We start from the raw sequence: 24,131 nt of genomic DNA, 5'->3' as shown, positions 1-24,131 counted from the left end.
TCCCACACATATTTTTGGGCCTCCTACGCAGCGCAAGTTTATTTCAGCCGAGCGCCACGCCCCCTCTAACGCCCACAATCGACCACTAATGATTTTAAAATGTGTCCTGCCCCCACATCTTTAAAGATTTCCGAGAAGTATAAATGCAATTGTGTATATTTATACCTATCGAAATGTAGAAGACATTTTTCAAATCGGACCATTCATTAAAAAGTAATACGCAATCAAAATATCTACATATATCTATCTCCCTCGCACTCCCTTTAGCTGAGCTACGATTATAGTCGGGACACGAACGCGAGTACAGCGTTCGCACTTCCTTTAGCTGAGTGACGGGTATTAAATAGTCGGGACACCAACCCGACTATAGCGTTCTCTCTTGTTTTTAATGAGCTGCTGTATATGTCTTTGCAGTTCATGTTGATCATCTAATAAGTCGCCGATTCGTTCTGTTCTGGCTAGTCTTCTTTCCATCATGACTGAATTCAACATCTTAATGGTATACCAGTGTCTCTTAACTAATGTTAATTGGAGTCTGTTCAGTTTGCCTCCTTTTATAGGCCTTTCCTTGTTCGGCGGTGAATCCTAGCGTGGTGCCTTCCTTAAAAGGGAATTGTAGCATCAGGAATTCTTTCGTTACTACTGAATTCTAGCGGAATGCCTTACTCGGAAGGGCTTTTAGCGTTGTGTCTTACTCGGAAGGGCTTGGTAGCGGTGTGCCTTATCTGGAGGACTTCGTAGGTAGGTAGAAGTGGTGAGGTCCTCTCTGAGGACCTGGGCAATGACATGGCTCTGTAAAATAAGTCACCAAGAAAAAAGTCCCCCAAAAAAAATGAAATAAGGCCCCAAAAATGGGGGATTTGTTTCATATGAAATAAGTGCCCAATTTAAAAAACGAAAGAACAATCCCAAAAAGTCGGCAATACAGATAGAACGCCCTAAAACACAATTGTATACTTCAACAAATACACATTGTGGATGGCTTTTCTCATGGCTGCCTTATAATCTGTTGAAGGCTCCAAATCGAATACTTTTTATATTGTAATAACATTTTTATACCCTTGCAGAGGGAAGTATAATTTCAGTCAGATGTTTGCAACGCAGTGAAGGAGACGTTGCGACCACATAAAGTATATATATTCTTAATCAGGATCACTAGCCGAGTCCATCTAGCCATGTCCGTCTGTCTGTTTCTATGCGATCTAGTCCCTCAGTTTTAAAGCTATCGCAATGAAACTTTCCCAAAAGTCTTCTTTCTATTGCAGGTAGTACATATGTCGGAACGAGCCGGATCGGACCACTATATCTTATGGCTCCCATAGAAATAATCAAAAAAACAAGAAAGGAAGTTAACTTCGGCCAGCCGAAGTTTATATACCCTTGCAGGTATGCCTACCTAAAATGTTGTTTTTACATTGTCAAAAATCAAAAAGCCTACTTTCTATAAAGTTCTTTCTATTATTTTGTTAATTATTCCTATGGCAGCCATAAGATATAGTGGTCCGATCCGGCTCGTTCCGACATATGTACTACCTGCAATAGAAAGAAGACTTTTGGCAAAGTTTCATCGCGATAGCTTTAAAACTGAGGGACTAGTTCGCATAGAAACGGACAGACGGACATGGCTAGATGGACTCGGCTATTGATGCTGATCAAGAATATATATACTTTATGGGGTCGGAAACGCTTCCTTCTAGCTGTTACATACTTTTGCACGAATACAATATACCCTTTTACTCTACGAGTAACGGGTTTAATAATTAAATAATATTTTAAGCAAAGAATTCGTTTTTGGTGTTTAGATATGGTCAACAGACTATTAAATGACTCGTAACTAAGCATCTAATAGGAGCGAGCGAGATGCACAACATGCTTTGGTGTGCGTTCACAGAAAAAAGCCGAGGCCTTGTTAAAAAATTCGATATTTAAAGAACTAAAAGGGGGCTTAAACTTTTTACAAAAACCGATTGTAACTAACAATATGGCGCAAGTATTAAAATAAAAAAAAAATTATTTGTTTTGTGGGGGCAATGGTTAAAAAATTTTTTTTAATCTTAATTTGTTTTTATTTTTAAAAAATTAAAAACTTTTTTTTTTGTTGAAATTTTATTTTGAAAGAAGAGGTTTTAGAGGAATGCAAAAGACATGAAGTCAATCGGATTCATATAACCGGAGATACAGATTTTCAATGAGAGGGTACTTTTTCAAATTTGACAATTTTTGGCAAACATAAAAAAATTCTAACTAAGGGGCTGTCCATACATTTGCGAAAAAAATAATAGCACCACTTCGTCACAGGTTCTTAATATTAAAGAAATATGTAGAAAACGGGGATTTTTATATAAGAAGTGTTTTTTATTATCTTGATTAGTATTCCACCTATTTGAAAAAATTGATACGGATATCAAAAATATTGTCTACATATAATTTTTTCAGATTTTAAGAAAAAATGTAAAAAAAAAGGCCGAAAAAAATAATAGCACCACTTCCGTTTTCTTTAAATAAAACGTTACGATGCGCTAATATTCTTGTGTATAAAGGATATATTTTATGAGATTTGACTAAAACTAACTTCTCCTGATATCCAGACATCAAATTGATTACCATTTGGCAATACAAGGACTGGTGAAAAATTTTCCAAGTCGGAAAAGAAAAATATTCAAAAAAGAAACATATTGGATGGAAAACGGTCATGAAAACCGGTTGGATTGGTTAGGTTTTGGATCATCTTCATTAAGAATGCCATAAACTTTAAAGGATAACACAGAAAAACCGAGTCCTGGCCTATTTTTCCTTCAAAAATGTTATATCACAAAGCACAAAGAATCTTATCAGGGCCAAAACTAAACTAAAACACGAGCTTAAAAAAATAGCGAATAAACAAATTTATATTTATAAACATTTATAAATATTTAAATATTTAAAATTAAATTAAATTAAAATTTATAAACAAGTTTATAAAACATGCACTTAAAAAAAAAATCCTATCCGAAATGCGAAACACATTTACAAGGGCATAGGGCTCGTCAAAAAAACTTACAAATGATTGCCCGCAAACTTATGAGAATGTGTGAAGGCAAAGTTAAATTGGGTAAGAAGAAATCCTTTTTATAAGTCATGTGTCTTCTAAGCACCTAAATTGACCAATAACATACCAAAACATCCATTTATTGAGCATGGACCTAGTATTAACATAGGCTTGTTTTTCCTTCTTGAAGTAAGATCAATACGGATGAATACATCGTAAATGAATCATCCTATGATGTAAATAGTAATACGGTAGTAATTCGTAGCTTAAACTGAATACAAAATACTTCTTAAATGAATCAAAGCAAAGAAAGAGTTCGAAAGTACTCAGTCAGCAATATACAGTGACTTGTGTACCCGCTTGACCATAACACAACCAAAAATCTTCGAGTTTTTTTTTTAAAGACAGTTTATACAGTTAATCTAAAACGTCTTAAATCATTTCCGAACAAAATTTGAAAATATATCATGACTTTTGGGCCCCAATTCCTTTATAGGTAGGGTCCTGACTTGTTTAATCGATAGTAAGTCATTATATCCAAAAATCGCAAAAGATATTTACACTTTAAACTTAGATTTATTTATTTTATTTATTTGTTAGCTACCGCCAACTAAACCATTAAGTTACCCATTTGTCATTTTTCTACCTTTTATTCTTTTTTTAGAGAAGTGGTGCTATTATTTTTTTCGTAAGTTTTTCCAGTTTTGCATAGATTTTCTTAAATAAGTCCAGAAACCTTTTATAAAGCTAACATTTTTTTTCATATTCAAATTATGTTTAGTTTTACTATTTAAAACCCGTTTTGAAAAGTTAAAAAAGTTAAAAAATGTGAGCAGGGTGACTAGTTAAAATTTTTTTGGGTTAGTGGTGCTATTATTTTTTTCACAGCTTTATATTACGTAATCACAATTTTGGTGATTTTTGACCCCCTCCCCCTCACGTAATCATTTCTTCATACAAAAAAAAATTTTTTTGCACTAGCGTATTCATTTGGTTGACCCCCTCCCCCCACCTAGGTGATTACGTAATATATGGACAGCCCCAAATAATTTTTTTTTTCGGTCAAACCCTGATACACGTGTTTACTTATTTTCCGAATAGTACGTGTAAAAAAAGGCAAATCAAAAATGTGAAAATTTTTTTTGGCCAAATCTGTTCGGATTGTAAAAGAACGGCCCATATGTACTACCTGCAATAGTAAAAAGACTTTTGGAAAAGTTTCATCACGATAGCTTTAAAAGTGAGAGACCAGTTCGCATAGACACGGAAAGACGGACATGGCTAAATAGAATCGGCTATTGGTGTTGATCAAGAATATATACAAACATTTTTCAAATAGGACCATTCGTTAAAAAGTATTGCGGGATCATAGTTGAAACTATGTAATGTTAATCAAAGCAACAAATGTAAATGATATGATCAGTTCTGTATGCGCAATATCATAAAGAGATGAGAATCAAATGTAAAAGCTTAAAAGTAACGGCTTTATCTCTCTTTCATCATTTATAATCTAAAGAAGTGTAAATAAGCGCGACTCTAACCCATTTTTGCAGTCAGTCAACTTCAAGCCGCATATCACGCGAGTTATATACCAACCGTTCAAATATACACACAAAAAAAAACTATGTAAAATTAACATAGAAAAATAGAATTTCACTATTTTCTGAATTTTTCATGTATTTTGTTGTTTTATTTTTTGGGTCATTGAATAGTATTTAACAATTAAAATAGTAGAAAACCTTTTTACGAAATTTGCATGTATTTTGATGTTTTATTCATTCAGCAAGTTAATAGTAACACCACAATTAATATCGTAACACAACTATTTTTATACCCTTGCAGAGGGTATTATGATTTCAGTCCGAAGTTTGCAACGCAGTGAATGAGACGTTTCCGACCCCATAAAGTATATATATTCTTGATCAGCATCACAAGACGAGTCGATCTAGCCATGTCCGTCTGTCCGTCCGTCTGTCCGTCTGTCTGTTTCTACGCAAACTAGTCTCTCAGTTTTTGAGCTATCGGGACAAAACTTTCGCAAAAGTCTTCTTTCTATTGCAGGTAGTATATATGTCGGAGCCGACCGGATCGGACAACTATATCTTATAGCTCCCATAGGAATGATCGGAAAAAAAAACTTTAAAAATTTCTAGCTTCGGTGTTTTTTGAAATATTACCTTCTACTTTTGGGGATGTTATTTTTTAAATATTTCTGAATTTCGAATTAATTATTTAAAAAATCGGACTACTATATCATATAGCTGCCATAGGAACGATCGGAAAATTAATGGAAAAGTAATAGGAAATAAATTCTAGCTTCTTTGGTTTTTATTGTATTATCTTCTACTCTAGGATATGACTCTTTTTAAATATTTCCGAATTTCAATTTTAATTTGATCAAAATCGGACGACTATATCATATAGCTGCCATAGAAACGATCGGAAAACAAGAAAGGAAGCTAGCTTCGGCCAGCCGAAGCTTATATACCCTTGCAGATCATTCCTATTAATTAACAAATCGCAAAAATGTTCAATTTTCTAATATTTCTCATTAATTTTCCGATCGTTCCTATGGCAGCTATATGATATAGTCGTCCGATTTTGATCAAATTAAAATTGAAATTCGGAAATATTTAAAAAGAGTCATATCCTAGAGTAGAAGATAATACAATAAAAACCAAAGAAGCTTGAATTTATTTCCTATTACTTTTCCATTAATTTTGCGATCGTTCCTATGGCAGCTATATGATATAGTAGTCCGATTTTTTAAAAAATTTATTCGAAATTCAGAAATATTTAAAAAATAACATCCCCAAAAGTAGAAGGTAATATTTCAAAAAACACCGAAGCTAGAATTTTTTAAAGTTTTTTTTTTCCGATTGTTCCTATGGGAGCTATAAGATATAGTTGTCCGATCCGGTCGGCTCCGACATATATACTACCTGCAATAGAAAGAAGACTTTTGCGAAAGTTTTGTCCCGATAGCTCAAAAACTGAGAGACTAGTTTGCGTAGAAACAGACAGACGGACAGACGGACAGACGGACAGACGGACGGACAGACGGACAGACGGACATGGCTAGATCGACTCGTCTTGTGATGCTGATCAAGAATATATATACTTTATGGGGTCGGAAACGTCTCCTTCACTGCGTTGCAAACTTCTGACTGAAATCATAATACCCTCTGCAAGGGTATAATTAATGAAAAATTTTAGAAAATTGAACATTTTTGCGATTTGTTAATTAATAGGAGTGATCTGTAAGGGTATATAAGCTTCGGCTGGCCGAAGCTAGCTTCCTTTCTTGTTTTCCTTCATATATTTTGTTGTTTTAAAAATACGATTATAAATTGTATGTCAACTATTTTTCTGCACTTAGGGTGGTTAGAGTATCCGACTCATAATCTCTGGGTCGTCAGTTCAAATCCCGCTTTTGCAGATGAAATTTTTTTTTTTTTTTGTTAATTGTTTCAAGTTTATAGATTTTCCTCTACAAAAAGCATTCTTCTGTGGCCTAGTGGTTAGAGTGCTTGACTCTGATGGTTGCGGCCCCGGTTCGATTCCCAGCGGAGGCAAAAAACCTCATTTGTAAATTTAAGTATCTGTGAAATGTAAGTGTCTATAAATAACTTCCATATAAATTAATATAACAAATTAAATTAAAAATAAAAAAAGTTAAAAACATAATTAAAAAAAACAACAATTTTTTTTCGGGTTAAATACTATTTTGTAGGTTATCTACTATTTTATAGGTAATCTACTATTTTTTGGGGCATTTTCTATTTTTTATGTGTTGGGGCAGTTTCTACTATTACATAGTTGATTTTACATAGTTTTTTTTTGTGTGTACTTAGACAATAAAAGAGCATTTATTCTTTAACCTACAAGTCCACGTGTTTCTTTCATTCGCTGTTTCACATCTCCCTCGCACTCCCTTAAGCTGAGTAACGGGTATCTGATAGTCGGGCACCCAACTATATAAAATATAAAAAAAAACTCTTCCCAGGGGGCGGGTTTGTTTTATGCACCCTCAATAAATATCTTTGCAGAGGGTATATGTCTCTAAAATCGAGAGGTGGCTCTACCAGCATCGAAAACAATAATTACAAATGATAAATTTAAATTTTTCTCGCGGGTAACGTTGCAAGCTTAGCTAAGCATTTGTTAAGAAATTTAAACAAAAACTAACTAAAATAACCATGAAAATCGAATTTAAATTTTGTTTTTTAACATATATTACTAACATAACACATTTTAATGAACCAATACCTTATAATAGTGGGATCTGCAACAATAAGACGAGCAAAGTCCATAACTTCTTTATCATAAGTTGCCGAAAAAAATAGCATCTGGCACTGCGGATTCAACATTCTGCAATAATAAAAAAATATTTGAAATTAACTATACAATTGGTGAATAGATTTTTAAGATTTGGCAAATTAAAATATTTTTCGGAGCACACATTTTTATACCCTTGCTGAGGGTATTACAATTTCAGTCAGACGTTGCAACGCAGTGAAGGAGACGTATTCGACCACATAAAGAATATATATTCTTGATCAGCATCAATAGCCGTGTCCATCTAGCCATGTCCGTCCGTCCGTTTCTGCGCGAACTAGTCCCTCAGTTTTAAAGCTATCGCGATGAAACATTCCCAAAAGTCTTCTCTCTATTGCAGGTAGTACAGGGTTGCCCATATTCGACGGACCCATGTTTTTTTTTTAAATCAAAGAAAATAAATAAAAATTTGGCGGTTGACAATCTTAATCATTTAATTTGTTCCAAGTAGATTTGTTTACGTCAATTTTTGAATATGATATCTTTCAAATGGCCGCCTCTGGCGTTGATGGCGTATTGTGCACTTTTTGCAGCATTTTCCATCGATTTCGCCAACATTTCGGCCGGAATAGCGGCTATTTCTTCACGAATGTTGTCCTTGAGCTCTTCTAGGGTCCTTGGCTTGTTAACGTAAACCTTTGACTTCAAATATCCCCACAAGAAGAAGTCAGGCGGCGTCAAATCGGGCGAACGCGGTGGCCAGTCCACCGCCACGTTGAGTTTTCACAATTGAAATAGAATAGAAGAATATGTGTGGGAAATCTCAACCTTCTAGCTTTTGTAGTTTCTGAAATCTCAGCGTTCATACAGACGGACCGACGGACATGGCTAGATCGACTCGGCTGATCAAGAATATATATACTTTATGGGGTCGGAAACGCTTAGTTCTAGCTGTTACATACTTTTGCACGAATACAATATACCCTTTTACTCTACGAGTAACGGGTATAAACACTCTGTCGCCGCCGATATCTGTTACAATAGACAGATCCAATGAGCACGCTATAACGTTCCGATCAGCAGATGAGTGGCTGGAATTGTACCGTTTTGCATAAGCTTCAAGCGCACTTATTGGGTGCGCGCGAGCACTTGCCTCGCACACGATTATTTAGTACAAATTTGACCACCGCACCGCCAGAAAGTTAAATTTTTGGCCACAAATCTGCAATTTCTTTCCTAGGACAGTTAGAAGGATGCAGTTTTTGCGTTTATTTCTTAAAAGATTGAACTTTCCAAAGAACTAAAAGTAAAATTTCTTGGAATTTTATATGATATAGATAATCCAAACCAAAGTCGGAAAATTTTACGTACTTTTCGGATTATTATTTTTAAAAAATAACTAGAAGACGCACTTAATCCATTTTCATACACGATAAAGTTCAGATAAAACAAACTAAAAACAAGAGAGAACGCTATAGTCGGGTTGGTGTTCCGACTAGTGCGAGGGAAATGGATATATAAAATTTTGAAAGCGCATAACTTTTTAATGAATGGTCCGATTTGAAAAATGTCTTCTACATTTTGATAGGTATAAATGTGGGATTTTTAAGTTTATTGTTTAAGTATTTAAGTTTATTAGTAGTTTATAATTGGTTAAGTATAGTTTAAAGAAATTAACACTGGTAAATTTGAATTTCACGCGTCTTTTTTCGTCTCTTGGCCAACGTCTTAGGACCGTTGTAGTCAAAGGCTTGAACTCAACTCCTCCTTGGTTCTTGTCCTCTTCTCGTCGTTCGTCTTTAATCTCTCTTACTTCACGTCTTCCGTCTTTCTGCTTTAAATACTCAGCACAAGTCGAGGAATAAATAGGACCATCAAAATTGCCGATCTTCTTAACATCGTACAAGTTATTGCCCTTCGATTTGACAATCTTGTACGGACCCAAGTATTTAGGTTTCAATTTCAGGCCGCTGCCAAATTGTGTCCTCTTAATTGCGACAATGTCACCGACGTCATACTGATTGGCTTGCTTGCGTCGCAAGTTGTAGGTCTTTCTATTTTCGTCCTGGACGTTTAAAATTTGAGTCTTTGCTTTGCTTCTTAAATCGGCTCGCTCATCACTGTACGCTGCCATCGCCTCCTTGTTGATCAAGTCTTTTAGCTTGACGTCTTCTTTGGTACGCATTTTGGAACCTATCAAAAGCTCAAATGGAGTTGTAGCGATCGATCTAGCAAATGTGGAATTGATCGCCTGCTGAACTTTGTCGACGTGCTAGTACCACTTGGTTGGGTCGTCAATGCTTAGTTTTGAGAGAACTGATATTATAGTGGCGTTTAATCTCTCGACTTGCCTGTTCACGCGTGGAAGTCCTGTGGTCGCCATGATGGGTTTGATGTTTTCCTCGTCGCAATACTTCAAGAAGTCCTGCGAAGTAAATGCAGCGCCTCTATCGGAAATGATGATGGCAGGGTTGCCAAATACTGCACTTTGGTTACGCAGCCTTGTGATTACGTCGTTTAAGGAAGTTAATTTAGTCGGGTACAGCCAGCAGAACTTGGTAAACGAATCCACAACGGCTAAGATGTGCTTGTAGTCTTTATTGGTCGAGTCTAAAGGACCTAAAAAATCCACATGAAAGGTATGTAGAGGGACGTCTCCCTTGTCCAGCGGATGCAGTAGTCCTTCCTGTTTGCCTTTCTTACGATTGCTCAGAATACACGGGATGCAACAATCTGTGACCTTCTGAATCTTTTCCTCAAGACTTGGTATGTAATACTTGTGAGGAGCCAATTGGCTCCCCACAAATAGCCACTCCCTATCCCCAAATGTATATAACCCCCATCGAGAATATAAGTAATTAAATAAGGCTAGCGATAAGGTAAAATAGTATTATAAGTTAGGTTTAAGGCTACAAGGCCACACCCGATAGTTAATAAAACTGTCATCGCCACCGATACTTGCATCACTAGCCTGGAAGGCTTACCCCACACCGACACACACATACCAGCACAGAAACAAGAAATTCACCACGAAAAGTGGTCACATGACCAAGCCTCGCATAAGAGCGAGCGAGAGAACGCATGATCGCGTTGGAAATCAAGCACGCGCCCATGAGACAGAGCGAAAGGGAGATTTGCCGAAACTTCGAGAAGCTAGGAAAGCAGAACGGCGAGAAGTTTCGCGAAACGAAACTAGAGGAGTTCTTTGGAAGAGGTCGAGTGACACGAACGAAGAATTTTGGTGCGTTAAGAGTGGGCGATTTGCCACTCCCGGGCAAGTGCCCAAGCGAGGAGAAGAAGCAAAGCGCTCAACGAGCCCACGTGGACGAAAACCTGCAGGACGCTTGCCCCACCTGAAGGCGAGGCGAACCCAGTTGTCGAGTGACGACTGACGTGGAGAAGGAGTAGCAAAAGGATTTGGGGAATAGTTGTGCCGGCCCAGGACCAGCGGCGGAGCACCAACTTTTCCGAGCGGTTGCGTGTGTGTGTGTACGGCAGCGGGACGGGTGAGTGCCAAGTCAGTGAGACAGCAACGAGTGGCCAGCGAAGCAAGTCCGGCCAAAAAGGGCTGTGTGTGTTCTTAGAAATCTCGGCAGGCCTCGATGCGGTATCGCTTGGTAGAATCCGGCTATATCAGCCATAACCCTTGCTTAAATAAAATACCTAACACATGTAACCCTAATGGGACTGAAAACCTAACCTCAAAACGACAAATGCGAAACATAAAACACTGTAGCTAAATATGAAGAGCCCACATACCAAATGCGATGTATACATTTAAATAAACCCAGAATACCATGAAAAACCTTAGATATATCTTTGTCAAAGTTAAATCAGCAAATATAAAAGGGGCCCAGCCGGCCGCATAGCGCGGTCCAACAGCGAGTGCTGGCGGATTCACATGGCCTAGAATTGCCCGGCGTGTCCCCCCTAATCGATCCCCTCTCGGTCTCCTCGTGGCGAGTGCCGCGAGCCAGACCCAGTACGCGCTACCGCCGAACCCCCCCTTCGGTCTTTGTTGATACCCAAATCAAATCGAAACTGTGTTTTACTCAGTAACCCGGTGGCTGACACACTACATCTCACGTCAGCCCACCGCTCATCGAAGACCCTAGTCTCAATCTTTATAAATTTGTCTGTAAAGAGATCCTGGCGTGACCGAGCTTCACCCCAGCCTAAGTAACTACTTCACATACTCTGTGCAAATCAGATCCTTAACCTTTTTCGATGCGAAATGTCCCTTCTCATGAGCTTTCGTGATGATTTGCCTTTGCATATCCTTGGGAACCACAACTAACTCAGTGTCGTTGACAAGCTTGTGTAGTACACCGCCCTTGAGAAAGTAGTCGTTGTAGGAATCTTTTTCGTCGTTGAGGATATCGCAAATCGATCGGAGATGTTCATCTTGCTCCTGCGCTTTTTGAATGCATATCGAAATACTTTGGTCAGCTATCGTCATGATTGGGTAACGGCTGAGGGCGTCCACATGTTTCATACGCGTTCCGAATCGATGCTCTACCTCGTAGTCGTACTCTTGTAAAAATAGGACCCAGCGAGCGACTCGTGTGCAAAAATTTTGTTACTCCAAAGTTTTTGAAGGCGTTGCAGTAGGTTATGATTTTAAAGTGAATGACTAGCAAATATACTTTAAACTTTGTGAGTGCTTCGATGACTGCAAGAATCTCGATCTCGTAACTTGTGTACTTTCGTTGAGCGTCGCTTGTTTTTTTACTCATAAAGTATACCGGATGCTTCTGACCGTCGTCTAAGGACTTCTGCAAAAGGATCGCACCAAATCCGTCAATGAAAGCGTCTGTGTGCACTTCTGTCTCGAGTTTCTGATTGTAAATGCTCAAAACTGGCTTTGCGGTCAAAATCTTCTTCAATTGGCTTACTGACGTTTCTTCTTTGGGACCCATGACAAATTTGGTGTTGTTCTTCGTTAGATCAGTGAGAGGCTTTGAAATAATGGCATAATTCTGTATGAATTTCCTGAAATAACCCGTTAAACCCAAGAAACTTTCTAGTTGCTTCAACGTTTGTGGTGATTTAAATTTGGCCACAGCATCTATCTTCTCAGGGGTTGGATAAATCTTATGATTTTCAATAATATGGCCGAGGAATTGTATACATGTTTTTAAAAAATTACATTTTTTAAGATTCAACTCGAGATTATATTCTGAACAGGTGTCAATAACCTCTCTCAGGTTAAGCAATGAGCTTTCTTCATCCATAGCCGGTATGATGACGTCATCTATGTAAGGCAGAGCGATGCCTTTGCAAGTCAGTTCACGAAAAATTGCGTTAACATGCCGCTGGAAAACGCCAGGAGAGTTTGAAAGGCTAAAAGGTACCTTTAAAAACTGATATTGTCCACTTTGAGTGACAAATGATGTGTATTTTGCTGGCTGGGCTCTGAGACAGGAACATGAAAAAATTCATTTTTCAAATCGATCGTGTGGAAAATCTTGGCATCTTGGAGTCTGTCCAGCTGATCGTCGATTAAAGGCAAGGGAAAATGGTCTTTAACGATTACCTTATTGATCCTGCGAAAGTCGATGCAAAGTCTTGGAGAGCCGTCACGCTTTTTTACCATTACCACTGGTCTGATGAACTCGGAGTCCGACACTTCTATGATTACAGTTTGAAGCCATTCGTCAACCTGCTCCTCTACCAAACGTGTCTTAGCAAAAGGCAAGCGCCTTGGTCTGGCAAATATCGGGGTCTCGTCCTTCAGGATAATGCGCATCTCGATTTGGGTGGTCTTCAGGTGAAGCGGTTTGTAGTTGTGTATGATTTTGCGTACTTCGTTTTTGGCAAACATACTTGCTTGCTCGTTGATATTAAGTTCGTTGGAATTCTCTACGACATCGATTTTCATCACGTTGATTAGATTATTTTGTTCTACCGGACTCGGCATCTTTCGCACTTGCAAACCGTCGCGGTTGAAAATAATTTCAGCATGTAAACAGATTTCTTCGCCGACAATCAATTTAAAATCCATTAAACCGATTGGAACAACGTAAAAGTCCAACTCGAACTCGTTATTGTCAATAAGAATCTTCTCTTTGAAAAGTCCAACTGGATTTATTTTATTGGCGTCGCGCTCGCTACCGAAACCAATTAGAGACACACTACAGTTTTGCAGTCTCGGACGTCGTATACCGTCCCTGTAGTTCGCCGGGACTGGTCCCGAACTAGCGAAATCGCCATACACCGGGGGCTTGGGACTAACTCCCGTTCATACCACCCGCAATGTAAATTTCTATCCACTTTTACCACGGCATGTCCTAGGCGGTGGTCATACGGCCATAATATGGTCATAATGCAGAACATTACCTTTCGCCACAAAAGGGACCGATAGGTGGTCCCATATTATACCCCTTTTCGCCACAAAAGGGGCCACCTATCGGACCATCTATCGGACCACCTATCGGTCCCTTTTGTGGCGAAAAGGGGTATTAAATGGGACCACCTATCGGTCCCTTTTGTGGCGAAAAGGGGTATGAAATGGGGTTGGTGTTTTCAATACCAAAAAAGCTGAATGCTATGAAACTTCCCAAAAAAAAATACTTTTTGTTAAATTAATTTATTGTATTATAAGTAGACAATTTTTCTATTTCTTAAATTTATATTTATTGAACAAATTCCTCTGCTGACACGTTTTTGTTGAGTGCCTCATTGTTGTTATTATTTGATTTGGATTTATTTTTAAAAAATCGTTTCTTTTGCAACTGAATTGCCTTGGGAATCAATATTTCTGCATTACCAGATTAGGAAACAATATCTAAAAAAAAATAAGATTTTAGTGTTTTAAAATAAAATGAGAACAGAAACTAACTTCGGCAAGCCAAAGTTTTAATACCCTTGCAGCTTTCAGGAATAAAATTGTGACTAGAAAAGCATAAATATAAAATAAGAATAACCAATAGTTAAATGTAGACTTTTTTCACGCTTTTGAAACTTGAACCGACAGACAGACGGACATGGTTAAATGGATTTACTTTATAGGTTTGAAAAGGTCTCCTTTACTGCGTAACAAACTTCTGGACTAAATTATAATTCCCTCTGCATGGGTTTAAATATATATTTTTAGATTTTGTTATACAAGCCTGTTTACATCAAACCATGTTTTAAGATTTTGTTATACAAGCCTGTTTACATCAAACCATGTTTTAAAAGTGAAAAGCAGAAAAAGACAGAAAGAAATAGGATTAAAGACAGATGGTATTCTAAGTAAATAGATTGAAATTGAATCAAGAAACTAAGTGTATTATAAAAAATACAGTTATTAAAATAACCTACCGTGAAGTGCACCATAGAAATGTGTAAAGGAGTTTACGGCTTTTTTTCCAGAAAGGCCTTTAGCATTAAATCCCACAACAAACTCATCCGTGAGAGCCCTCCGCAAGTTTTTTAAACCCCCTTCTGGCAGCAACAACGATCTCATGGCTTTAATCTAAAAAGGAAGAAAATTTCACTAAAATATTTATATCAAAGAAAAAAGACTTACGTAGGAGTCCTTTGCACCACTATTTCTCCTTCTCCTCTTTAACAAATCGACGAATGTGCCTGTTGCTGTTCATGGCTAAATATCACACATTATTAGGTATTTCACTTGCACAACTCATGGTGTTACTCACCTGTTGACGACACTTCAGATCACAACAAAATATAACACTTTAAATGTACAATAAGACAAATTAAATACAATGTTTACAAAATTTGGCGCAAACGTTGGGTTAGTGATGGTAGCGGGGTTGGGTAGTTATGGCAATCCGTTACGATTAATATTGCGACTACCGATATCGTATAATCGATGGCAATAAAAACATTCGCTAATATTATTTTTGTTACGTTCTATGTATATAAAATTAGGTACTTATATATTTATTTTTTATATCTAAGCACCAATAAAATCCGCTTGTTATGGAAGGAAAGAAAACGTTTTGCTACTGAACCACCGCTATTGTTAAAAATATTGCTGCAGCTAAATTGCTCATTATTTAATATAAATAATATAAAAAAAATAAAATTCTATCATTTATTATTTTATTTTATCTCATTATTAAGTTTTTATTTTATTATTTTAACTTTTTTTAAATTTGTTTTTTATATAAACAAAATAAAGTTGTATTCGTTATTAAAATCATTATATACTTGTCAAAAATTTCATTTTACAATTTTTTTAACTCCTATAGAAGTGTTCACATAGAAGTGTTCACTCTCCGATAACTCTTTTGCTCTTGTAAAAAATACACACGCCACCTATTGACCCTTAAGGGACCACTGGGTGGTCGATCCCTTTTCTACCCCGAAAGTGCCACCGGCCCCCTTGAGAACTACAGGGGTTGTACAGATCTACGCGAACCAGGTTGAATGTACTTCCGGTGTCGAACAGAGCTACGCACTTTTCGTTAGCTAGAACAACTTCTTTGCTTGTAAGATTACTTTTAGACCGCACTCGATGGGTGTTCACTTTGTTGCTCTCGGCTTTTTCGTTTTCGTTACAGTTGCGCGAAATATGTCCGTACTGGTTACACTTGAAACATTTAGGGCCGCGCTCTTTGCAATTATTGGACAGGTGTCCTTTCTCACCACAATTGTAGCAAGTAGCCTCTTTTTTAAAGTTCTTGTTTGGTGCTGCCACTTTCTTGCTTGGCGTCGTCGTTTCCTTTTGGTTTCTCGCGATCGTAAACTTTCTCACGCTCGTTCTTTGTGACGTAACATTTCAGCTTCTCTTTGAACTCACTGATATTTCTGGCACCGTTTAAAAGAGTTTTATCAATTGAGGAACCGTCTATGCCATCAATTACATACTGGATTAAAACCGAATCACAAATATCCCCGCAAATTGCTAGATCCTTCATTCGGTACAAGTAAGCGAAACTACACTCGTCCTTTGCGCGTTTGCTTTTGCTCAACTGCTCGTGAATTTGTTTGCTGTTCAAAATAGTTTTGAATTCGTTCAAGAGAGCAATTTTAAGCGCAATCCAGGTGCTCAAACCTCTCTCACTCATTATGAACAATCTAGCTGTTCCTTTCAGCGATTTCTTCGCGAATATCAACTTCTGAACGTCATTCCAGCACATTACTAAAGCTTGTTCTTCAAACTCAGTCAACCAGGACTTGATTGAAATTGAGTTAGTACCGTCAAAGGTGCGAATCGAGTCTTCTATGTCGCGAAAACTAAAAGAAAATCTGGGTGATGCCACCTCGTTGCAAAGTTTTGTCGACTTCTCTTTGTCTGCACTTTTTGCAAAATTCGGCGAGTTTTGCATTTCGTTTTGTTCTGCAACAAACTCGTCGTTTCGTGTGGATCTGCCGCTTACATATACTTCGTCGTCTTCGTCGTCTTCGTCGTCTGAGGAATCAATTTCATTGTGTGCGAGAAGTTTATTTTGCAGCAAATTGCGAAATATGTGGAGTCCGACGTCGTCTACGTTGTAGGTGATGTTCAACACATTGCAAATTGATGCCAGATCGCGTTCGTTTAGATTTTCCTGCACGTACCTTTCCTTCGCTAAGTAATTTTCCGAGCTTTCGTCGAAGTCAAAACCGGAAAAATCTCGAAGTCGTTGGCGGTTGCCTCTATCACCCTCGTTCTCAAAAATGTATTTGTGGAAGGCTAAAATGTTCTCCTTCTTGCTTTTGCGCAAATTTTCACTTATGTGGTCATTTAAGCAGCTCATGGTGGTGAAAAATTAAATTTTAAGTCGTCAAATTAGGTTTTAAATTGTTACACACATCGTTTTTCGCAAATTTGGTACGTCTTCGATTTTTGCTAGTTATCTTCGCGCGCGTCTTCGGTTTTTCTTTTCACTGGTTTCACTTATCAAGTTTCACTTATTAAGTTTATTGTTTAAGTATTTAAGTTTATTTGTAGTTTATATTTGGTTAAGTATAGTTTAAAGAAATTAACACTGGTAAATTTGAATTTCACGCGTCTTTTTTCGTCTCTTGGACAACGTCTTAGGCGTTCTCGTCAAAGGCTTGAACTCAACTCCTCCTTGGTTCTTGTCGTCTTCTCGTCGTTCGTCTTTAATCTCTCTTACTTCTCGTCTTTCTTCTTTACTTCTTTAAATTGTCTGTTCTTGCATTTCGTCGTTGATCTCGTTTAGCTCAAAAAGGTTGTTGTCTAGGGTAAACTTATTGTGGAATGACAGCCTCCCAAAGCAGACACACCCTACATAAATATACACAACAAAATTGCATTTATACTTATGGGAAATCGTTAAGGGTGTGGGCGCCAGACCAAATTGATAGTGGGCGATTGTGGGCGTTAGAGGGGGCGTGGCGCTCGGCTGAAATAAACTTGCGCTGCGCAGGAAGCCCAAAAATATGTGTGGGAAATCTCAACCTTCTAGCTTTTGTAGTTTCCGAGATTTCTGCGTTCATCCAGACAGACGGACAGAAGGACAGAGCTAGATCGACTCGGCTAGTGATCAAGAATATATATACTTTATGGGGTCGGAAACGCTTCCTTCTAGCTGTTACATACTTTTGCACGAATGCAATATACCCTTTTACTCTACGAGTAACGGTTATAAAAATTAACATCACTAAAAAATATTATGTCGTTTAAAATTTATGAACTGTTAAAAACTGCAACTTTCGCAGGCTCCCACATCAACTTTTATAAAAAAATCGATTTAAAAAAATTATTTTTTTTCGTGTTTTCTCTTAAGGAGTTATATACCTCTTTTTTCAAAAAAACGAAATTTTTTTTTTTGCTGAATCTTTAAGTATATCTCTGAGAGAACATTTTTTCAAATATTTCATAGAGATCCGAATAATAGTTCTATAGGAAAACAGCGTTTTGTCTGCTCGACTTCAATAGTTGCATATACTCAACGTAAAACTTTGAATGCAATTATCTCAAAGTTGTGTTTTTCCAAAAGTACCTTCGCTGTGACCAGGATTGCACAAGAACTATTTGATCGATCTTCTTCAATTTTTTTAATTATTCGTAATGATTGTGCCGAGTTCGTGAACGATTCAGTTTTTATGCGCCGATTTTGATTTCGCAGATCAGAATTTTTAAATAAAATTTTTAGAACTCGAAAAATCAACTTTTTGAAAAACTGTTACTGTATGCAGAAAAACCAAATATTCTTGAAAATAATCGTTCACTAACTGGAAATAATACTATACTAATAAAAATTGTTTGGTTTTTTGAAATCAGTTGACCTGTTGGACTTCCACCGCAAGCCGCTATAAAAAAAAGGGTTCCGAGAGAATTGCCATAACTTCGTAAATTATTCATATTTTTTCAAGAACAAACGCTCGTTGTTTCGATAAAAACATGTACTATCAAAAAATAATAATTTCAGTGTCATAAAATAATTGCTACACACCTGAAAAAAATCCAAAGTTCCCTCAATTTTTTCGCTTAAAAAGGTATATAGCCCCTTAAGATTTTTATAATCAAATTATTAAAAAAATTTGTTTTAAAAATATTGTTTTTTAATTTATTTAATGTTAATTTAACATATTCTGAAGTCATTACAAAAGTATGCTACAATTATATTTGCATAGCTCTGATTAGTCATATTTTAGTTCTTATCTGAAGGAAGTACAAGAAAGTGCAAGAAATGCTGCATAATACCTTTAAACATACCTATGTCCCCCCTTAAATCCCTTAAGCCCTCTGCCGGGCATTTCTCCTCTGCACTGTAATTTCCTGTTAAATATTTTCCGGATCTAAACTATATAGATTTCGAAAATACCATGATCGATTAGTGTACGCTAGAAGTAGATTTTACATGTTAGTCACACTGAAATCAAATTTTGGCGCGCAAAATGTTTACTAAAACCTGAAGAAAAAAAGTACGGCATACTTTTTGGGCTCTCCTAGCAAAGCTCATCAAAATTGCTCGACCTTAAGTAAAGTCTTCAATTAAACCGAAAATTACCGAAAACTTAGGCAAAATCGCATCGAGTCGGCGGTATGCGCTTTTAGTAAATTGATAAACGAATTTTTTTTGAAGGAATGAACTAATTTGGCACGAAAAGCAAAGTAGGGGAGAGTGGGGGAATTTCGTCACAGGGGAATCCATAAGTCCTAAAAATATATAATTTTTTTGTTTTAGTCCTTCAAGACGGCCAGACAAAACCAATGCATTTGTTTTGCACAGAAGGCCAAGATAATTAAGCTATAATATTAAATGTGTTTTAACAGTTCAAAAGCTACATTTAGTTCTCGACGAAATTTTTTCTGTATGCCACAATTCAAAAGGAATAAGATACACGATTTTTTATATAATACACAGTGCTAAAATTTGCATTTCTGCGTCAGTGATTTTTAGCTTCGCGCCTAATTTCGGAAGAAAAATAATTATTTCTAAAAAAGTACTGTCTGGGGAAATGTCGCCACCCTACGCTAAGGGTAAATTCGCACCTATTTTGAATACATATTTTTATATTTGACGAGCTGGCTAACGAACAGACTACCGGCAGCAGCAACAAATATAGGACGTCAACAAAAATGGTACGCTTGATCAGTGTAGCATATTTACAGGCGTTAAACTCCCTACATTTTTCAGGTGACGAAATTGCCCCGGTGGTGTGGTGATTTTACCCCCCTGTGTGGCGAGATTGCCCCAGTATATTGGTTTTACATTTTATTTTTTTATAAATCACCAAGGTAATTAAAAAAATAGGGGAATGTCACATTTTAAAGCTTGGTGCTAACCGCATTCAACAATAAAAATAGAAACATGATAACGTGTCTCAAGATGGACAAAAAATAGCTTTGAAAAAATGCTGACGAAATTCCCCCACTTCCCCTACTCATTTGCTAAAAAAAAGCCGTAACAATCAAAAATTAATTTATTTTAGGAAACAAGTAAGACCGACGAGCTATATTATATTTTTTACAAGTTACGTAAAGAGTCGAACAGCTATATAAGCATCTTTGACTTCAAGATTTTTTTTAAAGTCCATAAATACTTGATGAATTTCCCACTTTGAAAATACGGTAAAAGAAAACTACTTGCCCGAAAACTTTGGCATAAATTAGTTTAATCACAAAACTTTAATGTATTATGAAAAGGACCTTAAACTTATATTATAATTTTCTTAAAAAAAAAGTATTTTTGGCCAAAAATTGGATCGGCTGGCCTAATATGCACCGTCTGCTACGATTATTTAAAAATAAAGCGGTTCCCTTACTTCTTTGCCTCACGGCTACATGTAACTCCATACAGCCAGCCGTTATATACTGAATAATAATTTGGATATATGTTAACCTTCGAGTTTTATTAGAAACGGGACGTGCTACATATAAGTCAAGGACACGGGGGCGGTGGCTCAACATGCTTTAAAATAATCGTAATAAATTTCGCAACTAAGCAAGCGAATCACGTGTACTTAATAGTCCATTAGCTCCGTCCAATATAACAATATTCGGGGGTCAACATAAAGTAATTCCCTAAATTAATAACAACAACTTATTATAAGGGCCGGTTTCTCGAGTGCCGGCTAACATTTCTTGAGCAGATAAAGTCCCTGGTAAGGCATTTTGGCTTTTCAACAGGAACTCGGACTCCCTGCTAAGCGGTTTCGGCTCGATAAGAGAAATAAACGAAATCACAGCTGACTTGCCTTTGACTTATACCCAGTTGATGAAATAATCAAAGTATGCCGTACCCTAACAGCACTTTCTAATTGTTTTTTGTTCAAATAAATTAAAGGAGTCGAGAAAGCCAAAATACTTTTACGAACAGTTTACCTGGTCTTTAAGGGGGGACATCTGAGTAACTGGGGAAAAAAGCGGATTTTCTGGAATTTTTTTTGGCCAGCTAACGTCCTTAAGGGGGAAGATACATATAGAAAACAAAAAAAAATTCAATTTTTTTTATTATTTAAATTGGTAGTATAACTCTTTAAGAATGTGTCATGAAAGTTTCACGAAGAAATGCGAACTATTTTCGAACTTTTTCCAGTATGACGGCACCCATCTTCTTTGTGCAGTAGATATATTTCATTACTTTAAATGCGTTTTTCTCGAAACCATGTTTTTCTCAGCTGCGGATTGTGTATCTCAAAAAGTAATGCTTCCCTCATCATGCTGCCTTTACGGAAATGTTTGTAATGAAATTGCCCACTGTCTGAACCTACTTTATGTAGAAAGGGCATAGGGGAACAAGCCTGGGAAAACTGCCCCAGGCGATATTGCAAAATTTTAGATGAGGATTGGTAGATAGGAACCTAATCGATAAGAATTCCAATTTTCAAATATTTTGATCCGCTGGTTTACGAGTAAACTGCCGCAACGAAAGAACATATCACTTGATGTATCTCCCCTTCGGTGGTTCTTGAGAAAACTTTTTTGATGACAATAATTTTTGTGTTAACCTTCAAGAATGTCAGCCAATCTTTTTACCATTCTTATAAGCTACCAAAAATCGCGATTCAAATTTTCAAAAAATTGGTTCAAGACTTTCCAAGTCTGACAACACCGCCAATTTTTTACAGTTTGTGTGTCCTATAACCACTTACTTCATATAAAATATTCATAATTTTTCGAGTGGTGCAACAGTGTTAAACAAACAAAAAACTGAAGAATTTATTTCTAGAAGGGTAGGAATGGAGTCAATAAAATATATTTGGCTTGTAAATAGTTAGTTCTAAGACCAGAATTATTATCAAAGAGTAAAGTTTTTAATATTATGGGTGAAAAGTGGTCCGAATTATAAAATATTTGGCATGTATTTGCTTGTAATTGATTTAATAGGGACCCAGTCCCAGTCTAGTCCCCACAGCTTCGAATTTTATATCCTCCCTGGACAGAGTTTCATAAGAAATCCTTCGAGCATGGATGACCAACAAATACTTTAATTATGTGATTCTAAAGAAATCGCGATCCAAAGAGGATTATTTAATTTGCGATCCTTTCGGTACCATCGTTATTCTAAAAAGCAAGATAGTAATTTGAAAGCTTTAATATGCGGAGCATGATAACAAATTGTTAACAATTTCGCGCAATAACAACGGTGCCGAAATCTCGCATATTAAATAATCCTCTTTGGACCGCGAATTCTTTAGAATCACATAATTAAAGTATTTGTTGGTCATCCATGCTCAAAGGATTTCTTATGAAACTCTGTCCAGGGAGGATATGAAATTCGAAGTTGTGGGGACTAGACTGGGACTGGGTCCCTATTAAATCAATTACAAGCAAATACATGCCAAATATTTTATAATTCGGACCACTTTTCACCCATTATATTAAAAACTTTACTCTTTGATAATAATTCTGGTCTTAGAACTAACTATTTACAAGCCAAATATATTTTATTGACTCCATTCCTACCCTTCTAGAAATAAATTCTTCAGTTTTTTGTTTGTTTAACACTGTTGCACCACTCGAAAAATTATGAATATTTTATATGAAGTAGATGGTTATAGGACACACAAACTGTAAAACCCTGGCGGTGTTGTCCGACTTGGAAAGTCTTGAAGCAATTTTTTGAAAATTTGAATCGCGATTTTTGGTAGCTTATAAGAATGGTACAAATCCAAAGATTGGCTGACATTCTTGAAGGTTAACACAAAAATTATTGGCATCAAAAAAGTTCTCTCAAGAACCACCGAAGGGAAGATAAATCAAGTGATATGTTCTTTAGTTGCGGCAGATTACTCGTAAGCCAGCGGATCAAAATATTTGAAAATTGGAATTCTTATCGATAAGGTTCCTATCTACCAATCCTCATCTAAAATTTTGCAATATCGCCTGGGGCAGTTTTCCCAGGCTTGTTCCCCTATGCCCTTTGTACGTTGAAGTATTTTTTGTAAACAACAAGAAAAATAAGAAAAAAATTTATTTTTGACTTTAAAAGGGTGCCCCAACCGGAGTTTTTGAGATATTCTATGTAAGTTAGGTTCAGACAGTTTCTACATTATTTCTCAACAAAATAAATTTGGTTTCACAAAAATCGCATCTACACAGCGACAAGTTTTGTTAGTTTCTATACATCAACAGCTATCGACACGTGAAGGATTTTTGATATATATTGGAAAATGGTGAGTAATTGAAAAAAGTTAAAATTTTCACGAATAAAAAACTTTACAAAATTGTTGAAAAAAGGAAGCAATAAAAAAAATCCTACGTGTGTCGATAGATAAAGGCCTTGAGAAAAACGCGTTTAAAGTTTTAAGGTGCCTGGGATATACCTGTGAGGCATCGCCGCAGAATCTAAAATTTCGACACTTAGATACTTTTTCCGGACTCTATATTATGGTATGTTATTTTTAAGACCCTAAAGAATTTTAAAGCGAAACAATATTTTCGTTTTTTTTTTAATTATACTTAAATGTTCCCCCTTAAGTTTTTGAGACATAGCTATCAGGGACTTTGACAGGGACTCGAAAAACAATTCAGTCCGCCAAATGCCACTCCTGGTGTGCTGCGAAAGAAATTTCGTCTGGACCACAAGAAAAGACGAAAGCCAAATATACGTGGTAACGCCACCGTTCTGCGACCCCAACCATGTCGGATCCGTAAAGCTGTGATTAAACCCGAAAGCACCGCGAAGAAACTTAACGTCGCTTTCAACGCTTCAAGCCCTTCAGCTTAAACGATATTCTTCATGCTGGTCCTGGAATCCGATCTGACGATTCAGATCCTAAAGTGGCGGCATTTCCAATATGCTTGCAGTGCGGACATTACCAAGATGTACCGCTAGATATGAGTCGATCCAAGGTAAACGCCACTTCAAAGAAGGCGATGTCCGAGATTTCGAGCTCAAAAAAGGTAACTACCTTCGCGGTGAACTGCGCGCCTTTCGTCGCAACAGCTGGCAGAGTATGTACAAGAGCCGTG

At 36.9% G+C, this 24,131-nt stretch overlaps 1 protein-coding gene and 1 long non-coding RNA gene across 5 annotated transcripts in view; both read right to left on the bottom strand.

Annotated features, from left to right (window-relative positions):
* The window catches only part of Dbp80 (putative ATP-dependent RNA helicase Dbp80), a 254,168-nt gene that overhangs the window by 161,048 nt on the left and 68,989 nt on the right, over window positions 1-24,131 (bottom strand). For 2 of the 3 annotated variants that reach the window (XM_070216341.1, XM_070216343.1), the window contains exon 7: window positions 7,298-7,399. The exons of the other annotated variant lie outside the window; for it this stretch is intronic. In XM_070216341.1, coding sequence (XP_070072442.1) covers window positions 7,298-7,399 — 102 coding nt within the window. The remainder of the gene's footprint in view (window positions 1-7,297; window positions 7,400-24,131) is intronic. 3 annotated transcript variants of the gene reach the window in all.
* LOC138913278 (uncharacterized) lies at window positions 13,904-15,135 on the bottom strand. Of its 2 annotated transcripts, none has more exons than XR_011418943.1 (4): window positions 14,950-15,135; window positions 14,820-14,894; window positions 14,148-14,765; window positions 13,904-14,093 (listed from the first exon to the last, which is right to left on the bottom strand). It is a non-coding gene; the product is annotated as an uncharacterized lncRNA (long non-coding RNA). The 2 variants fall into 2 exon arrangements; XR_011418944.1 differs by having other exon boundaries at window positions 14,079-14,093; window positions 14,612-14,765; window positions 14,950-15,110.

The sequence above is a fragment of the Drosophila takahashii genome, chromosome 3R (assembly GCF_030179915.1).
Source record: "Drosophila takahashii strain IR98-3 E-12201 chromosome 3R, DtakHiC1v2, whole genome shotgun sequence".
Taxonomy (NCBI): domain Eukaryota; kingdom Metazoa; phylum Arthropoda; class Insecta; order Diptera; family Drosophilidae; genus Drosophila; species Drosophila takahashii.
Note: the sequence above shows the minus strand (reverse complement) of the source record. Positions and strands in the feature narration are given on the sequence as shown.